The 12,558-nt window shown below is 47.5% G+C and overlaps 1 protein-coding gene across 1 annotated transcript in view; it reads right to left on the reverse strand.

Annotated features, from left to right (window-relative positions):
* The window catches only part of LOC144767358 (peroxisomal acyl-coenzyme A oxidase 1-like), a 575,229-nt gene that overhangs the window by 311,444 nt on the left and 251,227 nt on the right, over positions 1-12,558 (reverse strand). The window contains exon 4 of the mRNA XM_078650828.1: positions 1,055-1,162. Coding sequence (XP_078506954.1) covers positions 1,055-1,162 — 108 coding nt within the window. The remainder of the gene's footprint in view (positions 1-1,054; positions 1,163-12,558) is intronic.

Here is a 12,558-nt window from a genome sequence, read left to right on the forward strand (position 1 = left end):
CACCACGCATTGTCCGGGCTCTTAGTTGTTTATCTGGAAAACTCAATGATAGACAATAGTGCCCCGGCTGTGTGTCCATAGGCAAAGCAAAGCTAGCAGGGCATCAGAAAAAAAACACATTGCGAAAGGCAAAATAGTTTAAACATAAAGCGCAGTGTCCATGAAGCAAGCGCTGCACTTAGATTTTAAGATAAAAAGCCAAAACATAAAGCGCGCTGTCCCTGAAGCAAGCACTGCACTCAGCTTTTAAGCTAAAAAAGAAAAAAAAAGCCTGAAACAAAGTACGATGTCACTGAAGCGGGCCCTGTGCTGAGCATTAAAGTAAAAAAATAAAATAAAACAAAATGGCGGCGCTGAAGCAGCGAATGGAGAGGGGGTTGTTTTTTTCGACCTACTTCTGTAGTATGAGGCGGATGGGGGGAAAGGCTTATAACGCAAAGCAGAAAGGAAACGTCAAACTAAGCAAACAGTGACCAGAGGAAAGCAACATTTATAAAAAAGAGTTCTTGCAAACAACACATAAAGAATGGTTGCACATGGAAACTGTAATTGGCCGGTACTCCTCACCCTTGAACGGAAGTGAGGTACCGGCAGCAGGAACGAATCAGGAGGAAGGAAAGAAGAACGATGCTGCTCTGAGCTTAAGGTAAGAAGCAGGCGGGGAATAGAGTAGTAGTATTGACCACAGTAGGTCTTGCAAACAGCGCATGCACGCTGCCCAGCCTCGACCTAAAAACTGATCTCTTAGTGTCCAACAAACGGTAAAGGACTTGCCAAACTCTGTCTTATGACACAAAAAGACAACTGCTGCTTCTAGCCCAATTTGTTTAGTGTACGGTTTGCCACCTCCTCTAAAAATGTAATATAGGTAAAAAGGTTAAAAATGTAATATAGGTAAAATAGTTAAATAATCCACTTCAACCTTGTCCAGCAATATTCATGACTCCATCATTCACACCAGCCACCAAAATATCCCTATCCTTCTCATCTGACTGTTAGCAATACTCACTCACATAGTCACCAAACACCTTGTCAAATAAGAAGTGACACTCACGTCCACCTGGCCACCATTTGATTGAGGTTATAGTGGGGCTGTTGAGGATGAATTCCTGCGTTGATGGGTCGTACGTGGAGGTTGTCTCAAGGCCGCGAATGTGGGTCCCTATGAGTAAAAACATGTTAGGCACACATTGTGAAAGCTCCTGGTTTTGTGAATGAGAGTCCGACATAAAGTAAGGAAACAAACAGAGAGAAATGTCCTCCCCCACTAAGAAAAGGAGCCAACAGATTCCATTCATCCACCTCCAGCCTATCTGTTCCAGAAGTCACCACCTTGAAGGGCCATACAGAAAATAGGAACTGGAAGTAATTTATCCAGAAGCAAGAGGAATAACAGCAATGAAGTAAAACTTTGAAAGCAGACCAAGAAACCAGAGGTGGACATGTGCCACTATGTTGATTGAGCTGCAACCTCCAGTTAGGGTGTGGGAGGTCTTTCCCAGACACAGCAGTCACTGCCACTCCTTTACATAGATGTATGTGGATAGGTTAGGAACAGCGGCACTGACATTACTTTACAATTTGGCTTTAGCAACAAGCTGGTGTCTATCTCCCTACTTGTTTTAGGTGAACAAAGTAGCTAGGATCCGCCGCATGCGGGGAGAAATCTTCTAAAAAGAGAAAAGAATGTCTGTTGTTCCACTCTTGAATGCAATGAAATGCATAATAAATGCTTACGCCTGCTAGAAACTATGTACATCTCAGAATGGTGAACAGCTGTGATGACTGCAGCGTCTACCCTCGTTGTCTCCTGAATGAACTGCTGTTTTTAATAACATCCACAAAGATTTGCTGGGTGTGATAAAGAGGCCAAGGAGAAAAAGGATAGCCATGCAATGTACTTAAAGGGCACTGAAGAAAAGATAAAAAGGTTCAAAAAGTCACTAATCGCTTTGTTAGACTAGTGGCAGGCTGTTTGAAGCTCAGCCCATTTCCCAAGTTCAGTAGCAATGAACAAAGCACCCAAGATATGCTTCAAACGATTAATGTCAGATGCAAACTTTATATGCTCTGTGGTTTCTTTGTGGCACTGCTGTCACCTTGCTTCCTTAGTTTGTACCGCTGATGTCAGTTTATTGTTTTTCCCCCTTTTTCATTCCCTCAAAGAGGGTATACAATTTTGGGATAAAGTGTGCTGAGTACTTACTTATGACTATTTCAGGTGCTAAAAAGCATTCACTTCACAGAGCAACGGCTGGAAGGGCAGTGAGGAACTTGTGGTTATATAGAGTATCCACCAGGAGAAGAGTAACCAAACTTTCTCTTCTGAGGGATACTTCTAGCTGTAGGTTCCTCGCCTTAAAAAAAGATACCAAAGCAGTAACTCCCCAAAGTGGAGGGTGTGTGGAATGAACTCAGACCAAAAAGTCCCCTAGAACTGAGGAGGCAAAGTGTCCCATCAGCCACAAAGGGAAAACCTGCCTCGAATGAAGATAGGCGGAATATCTCACTGTGTTGTAGGAAAAGCTCACAATCGCCAAAGCCATGCGATTTACACCCATAGTGTCCAAATAACCTTCAATAATGAAGCAATAATCTTATTTGGTTACCAGCTCTTCAATATTTAATACAACAATTGTCAAATAAATACCAACAAGGTATGTACATGGTTTCTACCAAAGCATTGACCTTTTCGCTCTGGGAATATTCGTGAAGTTTTTTCTCCCTATAATAGCTCAATCTACATACATGTTTTTCACACCACACACATCTATTCATCGCTAGCATACTTCCCATATCAATAAATGTCAACAAAAAAAAAGAAGTAAAAACAATATAGCAGGGACCAACGTGGAGCTGCCCCCCTTTGGGAACTAGATATACTTAGCAAAATAGGTACAACTTATATCTCAGTGGTATAGGTTCTTAATTCACATATAAAGTATTCAAATCAATACATTTTAATATGGAAACATCAATTACATAGTCTGGTCCTTTTATTTCCGTTCTTACTATGCCCCAATATGTGTTTCGTGAGGACCACAATACTGGTCGCACCTTCCTCAGGGCGATCTAATATTAGAATCCAGAACTTGAAACGAGAGAGGTAGAGGGGGAAGAGGGGCGGGTCCCTGAGCTGGGTCACCTCAAATCCTATAGTAGTGATATTTTTATAAAAGCGAGGCAGCTCGAAAGTCAAACAAATGCAGAATTCTTTATGAACATAACCAGATTTTTAACAAGATCCCCTGGAATTTGACAAGTCAAGTCTTGTTTTGGCAGTATTTCAATATAAATAGCACTATTGTGAATAAGTCTAGTGAATGCACAGGTGGGGAATCACCTCGCTACTGGAATGGGCAGCGATTCCAGTTCCTTGCCAGAATAACGGGCGAAAGTGTCCCATCAGACCTGATCGTCAAGGCATGGATGAGCCATCACCCATGTCACAGTCTAGCAGATGTCAACGAGATGTAGCAGTCTTGGTAGAATGGGTTTCAGACCTTCTGGGGGCTATGTCTTGGCCATTGCATAGCAGATTCCAATGCAGAGGACTATCCACCTCAAGAAGGTCCTCTTATGCACTGTCTTCCCTTTTTTTACTCAAGAGCAAAAACATTGATCTTAGTACAGTCTATGTAAAAGCTTAAAGTCATTTTGCGGTCCAACCGAGCCTCTTCTCCTCTTTCGAGTGGTGAGGGGAGCAAACAACACTGGTAGAATGGTGGATTATCCAACATGAAAGGGAGTCATGACTTTTGGTAATACGACCTCCTGATTCCTTAGCACCAATTTTGGAAAAAGGTGGCGTGTGGAGGATGCACTGAGACTGGCAGTAGTTCACTCAAGTGACAAACTAACATAATTGCATTGAGTAGGACAGTCTTCAAGGTTAGGAGATGCAGTGAGGAGCTTTGCATCAGCTTGAAGATCGAATAAATGAGGAATAGCATGGGAGGAAACCAGTGCCAAACCGTTATTATATCTCATTGGGTGATTTGAAAAAAGATGGTTGGTCAAGCAGACCTAGGAAGGCTGAAAGGGCCAACAAATAACCTTCTTAATGCCCACTGCAAGTCCTTGCTGTGCTAAAGACAAAACAAATAAAAGCACAACCAATAGCATGACTTGTTAATTAGTCCAAGCACCGCAGTACCAGGTCACAAATTTGTCCCATCTTAAATGGATTTTGCGGAAAGACACCTAGCGGCGACTAAGACAGCCTCCACCTCAGTTGGCACACTGAATGAAGTCAAATTCCACTGCGTCAATCTCAATGCATGGAGGTGTAATTTGCATAGATTCAGAGAGAGGACCCTACCCTATTGCTGAGACAGGTGGCCCTCCCAAAGTGGCAGCCTGATCGAGGAAGGGATACTCACTCAGGAGTTCCACATACAACACTAGGCTTGCCCAATCTGGGGCCTCCAGGATGATTTAAACCCGTTTGTTCTTGATTTTCTTCATAACCCAGGGCACAAGAGGAAACGGCAGGAAGGTGTACAGGAGTCCTATTGTCCATTCCAGCTGGAATAAGTGTACTTGAGGAAACTCCTGTCCGCCAACTCATTGATGGCGCGTTCTTTTAAAAAAAACTTTGTTTATTAAAATTTCACATAAAAGAGAATTTACGACACAGTACATATAATTTTAAGATGCAAAAATCACAGTGCAGCAATAAACGACACAAAGAAACATGGCCTATGTTGAGGGGCATTTCACAGTAGCAGTGGGTTTCTACTGCAAGGGGATGGTGCGGCCAGTCCAGAGTTGTGTGGGTAGGGTGGCAGTGACCCAGTGTTGCACTGTAGATAAAGATGGAAGAGTGACCATATGTCCCTGGGTCGAGCAGTGGGATGGATTGTCCCAGCATATTGTTCCAACATGTCCTGACTGTTAGCAGCATCTTGCAACCACTCCTTAAAGATGGCAACCACCTCTGCATCCAGCTCACGGCCACACACCTCCAGGCTAGTGCAAGTAAAATGGAGTCAATGCAGCAGTATGAGGCAGGTAAATGTGAAGTATCTCCCAGTAGTGCAGACTGAGGAGATGGGTCGACTGGAGTATCTACAATCTCAGAGACCCCCAGGAACACATTCTGTCAGAAAAAAGGAAGTTCATGGCAAAAGCCATATGGAGAACATTTGCATTAGGAATATCTCATCTAACACATTTTGTTTCAGCGCCCTCGCTAAATTTGTTTATTTGTTCAGGAGTGTCGTAGTATTGGTGCAGGTATTTCAAATGTAAGAGTTTATGTTTGTAGGAGAGCAGTGTATTTTTTTTACTTGTGCGGAGCAGTAGTTTAATAATTTATCAAAAAATGGATGCCCCAAAGATGACTCCCACTTAAGTCTTGCTTTCGGTAGCTTGTCCACTGTACAAGCTAGGAATGTAGAGTATAAATACAATATTGAGTATCCCTGTTTTGCCCTTCCTATGTATGTCCTAGAGAGCTGCATGTCGGGCAATTGTGAAGGGTACGAGGATAGGATAGTCCTAGCTGCCAACTGTAGCCTGAGATTGCAGCAAGATGCCAATGGAATTGCACTGGAGTGGACACATAAACTACTATATGAGATAGAACTATTGTTTTCAAATAGGTCCTCAAAGGTATGTTATCTGCCTGTCGCAGTAGACCTTTAACAACTTTCTCGCTGGTAGGAGACAATAGGAGATTATAAGCCACCAAATGGCCCCATCTCCCTTCCCTGCATCTGTCTTCCTGCCAGCCATTGTGTTGTCCCACAAGGTAATACGATTCAAAGTCGAGAACTGCAAGCCCTCACTCTCCTGTTTCAGTGTCTTCAGGGCCACCCGCCCATAGCATGTACCTCAGATAAAGGACACAATAAGGGAGTCCAGCTTGGTGAACTGTGTTCTCGGTATCCATATAGGCAGTGTTGTGAAGAAGTACAGTAGCCCCGGAGAGCCACCATTTTCAGAAGAGCTAGCCTACCCAAGACGGATAGAGAGGAGAGTCCCCCAAAAGGTCATACTAACTTTTAGAGCCCTTATAATAAGCCCTAATGTTTCCTTCCTGGAGGTCAGGATGGGAGTGGTAGATCTTGACTCCTTGGCCTCATAGACAGCGGGGCTCCCACAAGAGTTCGCCTAACCCATCCAGTGGGTCTCTTCCCTCCATCAGTGGAAGAGCCAATATTTTTGCCACTTGACTTTAAGCCCGGAAAGCTGCTCAAATGCAGACATCATTTATCTGGTGCCCTACAGGTCCCCTCCCAGACTGACAACAGAAACAATAATGAATTGACAGCAGACAGAGCATTGTAATGGGTACGTCCCTCTAGCTGCAGTCCTCGATATCTATCGCATGCCCGAGCAAGGCTTGCCAGTGGCTCCATATCAGGGGTGTACAGCAAGGGGGAGAGGGTGCATCCATGTCGCGCACCCCTCTCCACCCCGTACTGCTCCAATATTGTGTGGCCCATTCGAACCCTAGCCAAGGGATCTGTATAAAGCAGCTCGACACATCGCAAGAAACCCCGTTCCATCTGCATTCGTTCCATGACCCCATATAAGAACTCACACTCAAGGCTTTCAAAGGCCTTTTCTATGTCATTCGTGAAGACAACTCCCTCTCCTCCCCGTGCCCACATGCCTCCATTATGGACAGCAGTCGTCTTATGTTAAGGGTTGTGTTGTGGCCCGGGATGAACCCCGCCTGGTCTGGGTGGACAAGGACGGCCATTAACGAGAGAAGCCTCACTGCTAGTAGCTTGCTAAATATTTTAAAATCAAGATTAAGCATAGATAATGGCCTGTAAGCCTTACAGTCCAAGGGTAATTTATCCGGTTTGAGCAGAGGGTCTACTAGTGCTTCCCATGTGGTACGAGGGAGAGGACCTACTTCTCCAGCCGCCTCGTACATCTTCACAAGCCTCGGGCCAGTTCCTCTACATAGGAGGCATAGAACTCGGCATGAAGACCGTTCGTTCCTGGAGTTTTCCCCATGGCAAGCCCCTTAATGGCCGCTCTTACTTCTTGTATGGTGATGTCTGCCCCAATGTCTTCACATTTTCTTCTGTCAGGGCGGGGAGTGGAGCTGGGAAGTCTGCCGTGGTCCTCACCCTCTGTCCCACCGCCCTCTTGTACAAGGCTGCATAAAACACCAGGAACTTCCCATTGATCTCCTCCTGTCTTTACAGGCGGTGTCCGGCATGGTCTTCTATTTCTACTATTGGTGGGCCCCTACGGGTCGGATTGACCAACCAAGCCAATAGGGAGCCCTTCCTATCTCTTTCCGCATGGGTTAATTCCATAAATGTTTTATAGTCAAAGCACCTCAACCGTTCCTTTTGCACTGTCACAGTCTCCTTACCGTCCAGGAGCTTTTGACGAAGCTCTGGGCCTCTGTCTCTCTGAAGTCTGTAGTTCTATGTCTGCCTCCTCCACATCCGGCACTAATGAGAGGCAAACTCCAATGGATAATGTTATACACTAACCCCAAATTACTGCCTCAAAGGAGGCCCATTCAGTCAATCCGGACGAAGCTGTGTCAACATTAACTGAAAAGTATTTTATTATCTGTCCTCTAGTGTCTTCGTTAAAGGCCTGGTCCTCCCGCGCCTCCAGTTTGAGGCACCAGTTAGGAATGGGCTGTCGACGCGTCCCCCACCTCAGCCGCAAGAGGACAGGGTTATGGTCTGATATTGTGCGTGGCAAGTATTCTACTCCTTGGGCTAGGGCATGGATATCAGGTGAGCGCAGGAAGGTGTCCAGCTGTACATGGAGTTCATGAACATGTGAGAAATAATAGTCTATAAACGTTGGGTGCATATGTCTCCAAGTGTCCAGTAACCCCCATCTACCCTGCCAATCTTTGAAGGCCTTCGCTATGCGGTTGACAGGAGTGTCTCTGAGTGGGGCATGTGAGCAGTCTAGCAGTTGGTCAGCTACACAATTGAAGTCCCACCCCAGGATTGTGGAATGAAGCAGGTAGGGGGCCAATTTGCCAGACAGGATTGCCAGAAATGTTAGGCCCGCAGATGTTAACTATCGCCACATCTTGGCCATCTCATCTGCTAGAAACCACCACATATTGACCCTCAGGGTCTACTAAGTCTCCAGTGTGCTCCCGCTCCAATCCAGAATAGCACCCCCTAGCGAATGCAGAGTATGAGGTGTAGAATGCCTACCCCTTTCATCTGTGTTTTAAGGCAGGCCCCTTAGAAGCTAGAGGATGCGTTTCTTGGAGTAGAGCAATACGGATCCCCCTCCTGCTCAAATAGGAGAATATTTTTACCGCTTGCTCATGGTATGTATTCCCCTAATGTTCCAGGTTATAATTTTATATGTTATCCATTGGTGTAGATCAGGTAAGGACTGGCCTGCCCCCTTTCTTTGGATGCTCATGGGTCAGGAAGATGGGCGTTCACTATTATCTTCCATCGCCTCAGTTCCTGGTATGCCTCTCCTGCAGTTTCCCCAACTAATATCCTTATAACCCCCAAACTCCCACACCCCAGGACAATTAAGTGGCCCTCCCCCATCCAAGTTTTATTCAATCTATGCAACCAAACAGTACTCGTGGAGGTCCGCGCTAGACGTGCAGGTGGAGGGCAAGCAAATCTCCCCCGACCCCTTGGCCCCCTTAGCCAGTAGTAAGCGCTGGCCTCAGAGATTCAGCTGCTATAGCCCAGTCTCACCCCATGCACCCCTGCCTCCTCCCTCTCCAGTTCTTGCATGTTAAGACAGTGTTCAAATGATGTCATCCGCCATTCCGGGGGTCACCATGAGAGATCCTGGCTGAGGCGCCCAATCATACTGGAGCTGTGGTCCGAGTCTGAGTCTTTAGATTCCTCCCCAGTCAGCGAGGATGCCTCCCGAGCTGTAGAGGCACTGAGCGATGCGATTGCACCCATTTTATCCCTTTCCAGATGTTTCTCAGCCCTAGAAGGGACAGCCAGGGATCTGCCCCATCTCTCCCATTGTCAACCCATCTTGCTCCCTTGTCACTCATCCGGGGTTTCTGCTGATCGATCCAGTCCCACACCATCTGGGACATATTGAAGAATTGTGTCCGCACCGTGGGCACCACCCTGAGCCTCGCTAGGAACAGCATTGAGTATTGGGTTCCCATTTGACGTAACTCTCTTTTCTGCCAGATAGGATGCACACTGCTTCTGAACCTCCCTTTAGGAGTCTGAAATTTGTCAGACCTTACTGTTATCCACCACTAGTTAGCCCTTAAGCCAGGCTCAACAAAGCACATGATCTCAGTCTTTGTAAAACAGCAATGTTGCGACCACTGGGGTGCACCCCCCAGGGAGGGGGTCTTGCCTGCACTCTCTGGGCATGCTCCAGTGCGAAATATGAAGAGAGACCCTCCTCTGCCACCTCCTCCCGAATCCATTCATCCAGGTATTCGACTATGTCGTTGCCTTCTGCTTTTTCGGGGAGTCTCACAATTCTCAAATTGTTGTGGCACGATCTGTTTTCCACATCTTCTGCCCTGAGCTCGAGGGTGCGTACCCATGCCTCCAGCACTTTCAGCCTGTCCACCGTGGAAATCAGCGTCAGCCTCATGCCTTCTATGTCGCTCACATTAGTGATCACTCGTTTCGCCAGGTGGGCGCCCTTAGGAGTCCCAAGTCCTCTCTGAGGGTATCTATTTTAGTTTTCACGGCCGACCTTGGCGCTTCTATTGCTTGAAGAATATCCTGTACTTTTGGTCCTGTATGGAGATTCCCATTGTGTTCCAGATCAGATCCCTCAGTGTTTTCCGGTGTTGAGTCCGCGGGTTCAGGGTGTCGCTTTCTGGTGAATTTCCCCATTGCGGCGTAACTCTTGGAAGGTATCTCCCCACAGCAGCGGCACAATCCTCTCCCAAATCTTCAGTACTGTGTCTCTGTGGCCCCTTCTACTGGCCCCCAGGGCAGAGCAGAACCGTTGCAGAGTACCCCTCAGTCGGTTGTACTAGTCTGTACCCTATCTCGGAATCTCGTCTTTTGGGTCTGCAGGGGCCGGCGACGGGTGGTGGGACTCTCCGGGCAGCTAGACCATGAGGTCCCCTCCTCGTCCTCTCCACCATGTAGTGTAACCACCCAGTGGGTTCCAGATGTCCCCACAACATGCGTTTAGGTCATGGGTTTGCGCAGGGTGCTCCTCTGCTCGTATTCTTCCTCTGCCAATCTTTGGGATGAAGGGGGAGGCGAGGGTAATCCCCCGCCCACCGTTCTCGACACTCTGTTCTTCTCCCCACCCTCAAACTCGGCCCGCGGTATCTTCTCGTCCATGTGTTCTACGGCCCAAGTCTGGTCGGTCAGTCTCGGCGCAGCGGCTCAGGCCACCACTCCGACCCTTTTGCAGGCCTCTGTCTTGCTCCCTCGATGTCAGCAGCCTGTAGCTCTCAAGCCGGTATAAGGGCAAGAGAAAAGGCCCAGCACCCAGCCCCCATAGTCAGGACAGACCCTCCGGAAGGTCCCTGTGCATTAGATATTTGCTTACCTGAGAGCGCCATCTATCTCCAGCTCCAGGGGCTGTTGCAAGCCCATAAGCTTCTCCTGTTCAGGGTTCTCCTTTCTGGGTAGGCTCGCCATCGCCACTTGTAAAGGGCTGTTGCCTCTCTCCAGGAGGGGGAGGGGGTCTCCAAAGTCTGCTCTTGCAGTCCAGTATATCTCGGGGAGCTCTCCCAAGAGGTCGGATCCTCAGAGCCTCTGGCCCGAGGCCTTCCGCTGGCTATGGTCCCCCACCGGGGCTCTTTTCAGTTCCTGGGTAGGCAGAGTCCAGTCGAGAAGGCTCTCGATCCTGTGAGGCCCCCCCAGGGGACCCCAAGCAACCAGTCTCTCTGGGAGCTTGCACATTGCGGCCTACTCTGGAGTCATGGGTGCCATCTTGCCTCTATCACTGCTCCGCTCTTCACTGCTGCATCAGGCTCCCTGGCTCCCCCAACAGCTTCTCGGTCCACAGGGCAGGGTCTCATTCTGTCCTCAGAATCTAATGCAGCAGATTAGGGACCCCGGGCTCCGCTACCATATTCAGGATGGCACTGGATGGGGGCTCGCCACCGGGAGGGGAGATCAAAGCTCCCTACTCCATCGGCGTCCCTTCTATGCAATCCTGGTTTTCTTCTTATACATTTGAACTGAAACTACATAATCTCAAAGACCTTTAAAAAGGATAAAGGGTAGACAGTCATGATGGCAGGTATAGGGAATTTACTTGACATACAAAGTTCACTTTGGTTGTATTTAAATGAGAACAGGGTGCTGAAGTAACAATGTTTAATCACTGACATTCTCAATAGCAGTATTGTTTGCATATCTATATGTTGTGTTGGTAAACCTCGCCTACTGTGGGGCAAGAAGGAGCCTGTCTAGGGAGGGACCTTCATGGAAAGGACTAACTTGGAAAATTATTAAGTCAGTGGAGGAACTGGCAGTACAAAATGTACTGAGGGACGCTAATTGTGCCATCTGGTCTCGAGGGGAAAACAAGCATTGGCAAAGTCAATAGGTCTGGTGTTGGAAGCCAGCCTTCTGGCAATTCGTGTTTTGTTATTGCTTTGCAAAACTTTATTGCTTGAGAATATGCCAGGCCTTCATGAATCTAAAAAAATAAATTGTTACAGCCAAAAACAAATTTGGGGGTCTCCAGACAACACACATTACAACAGCAATGAAGGGAACTACTTTGTGTATGAATGTGTTACTAGTGAACATTGGCTGAAGTGGGCAGATAAATTGCCCCTTGATGCATGCTGGAGTGGGTGGAAGACAAAACCTAATTACACTAACCACAGACTAATGGATGGAGTCTCTCAGAAACCTCTATAAGTAACTATGTACTATACATAATTGAAGTAAAATCAAAAGGTCTTGTCTAACACGGGCCTAAAAAAGTCAATCAGTCTGGAATTAGCAGCAAGCCTCCTGACTTTGAGAAAGAAGGAAAGAAGAGAAGAACAAGCATTTACAATGCAATGGTTTTGCCTTTGTTAAAGTTAGAGCTATTGGCATTGCTCTTGACACTCTGAAGCTCCACTCTGAAGCTCCACTCTGAAGCTCCACTCTGAAGCTCCACTCTGAAGCTCCACTCTGAAGCTCCACTCTCCACTCTGAAGCTCCACTCTGAAGCTCCACTCTGAAGCTCCACTCTGAAGCTCCACTCTGCACTCTGAAGCTCCACTCTGCACTCTGAATCTGCACTCTGAAGCTCCACTCTGCACTCTGAAGCTCCACTCTGCACTCTGAAGCTCCACTCTGCACTCTGAAGCTCCACTCTGAAGCTCCACTCTGCACTCTGAAGCTCCACTCTGAAGCTCCACTCTGCACTCTGAAGCTCCACTCTGAAGCTCCACTCTGCACTCTGAAGCTCCACTCTGAAGCTCCACTCTGCACTCTGAAGCTCCACTCTGAAGCTCCACTCTGCACTCTGAAGCTCCACTCTGAACTCTGAAGCTCCACTCTGAAGCTCCACTCTGAAGCGCCACTCTGAAGCTCCACTCTGAAGCTCCACTCTGCAGCTCCACTCTGCAGCTCCACTCTGCAGCTCCACTCTGCAGCTCCACTCTGCAGCTCCACTCTGAATCTGCAG

This window comes from Lissotriton helveticus, chromosome 7, assembly GCF_964261635.1.
Source record: "Lissotriton helveticus chromosome 7, aLisHel1.1, whole genome shotgun sequence".
NCBI classification, from domain to species: Eukaryota; Metazoa; Chordata; class Amphibia; order Caudata; family Salamandridae; genus Lissotriton; species Lissotriton helveticus.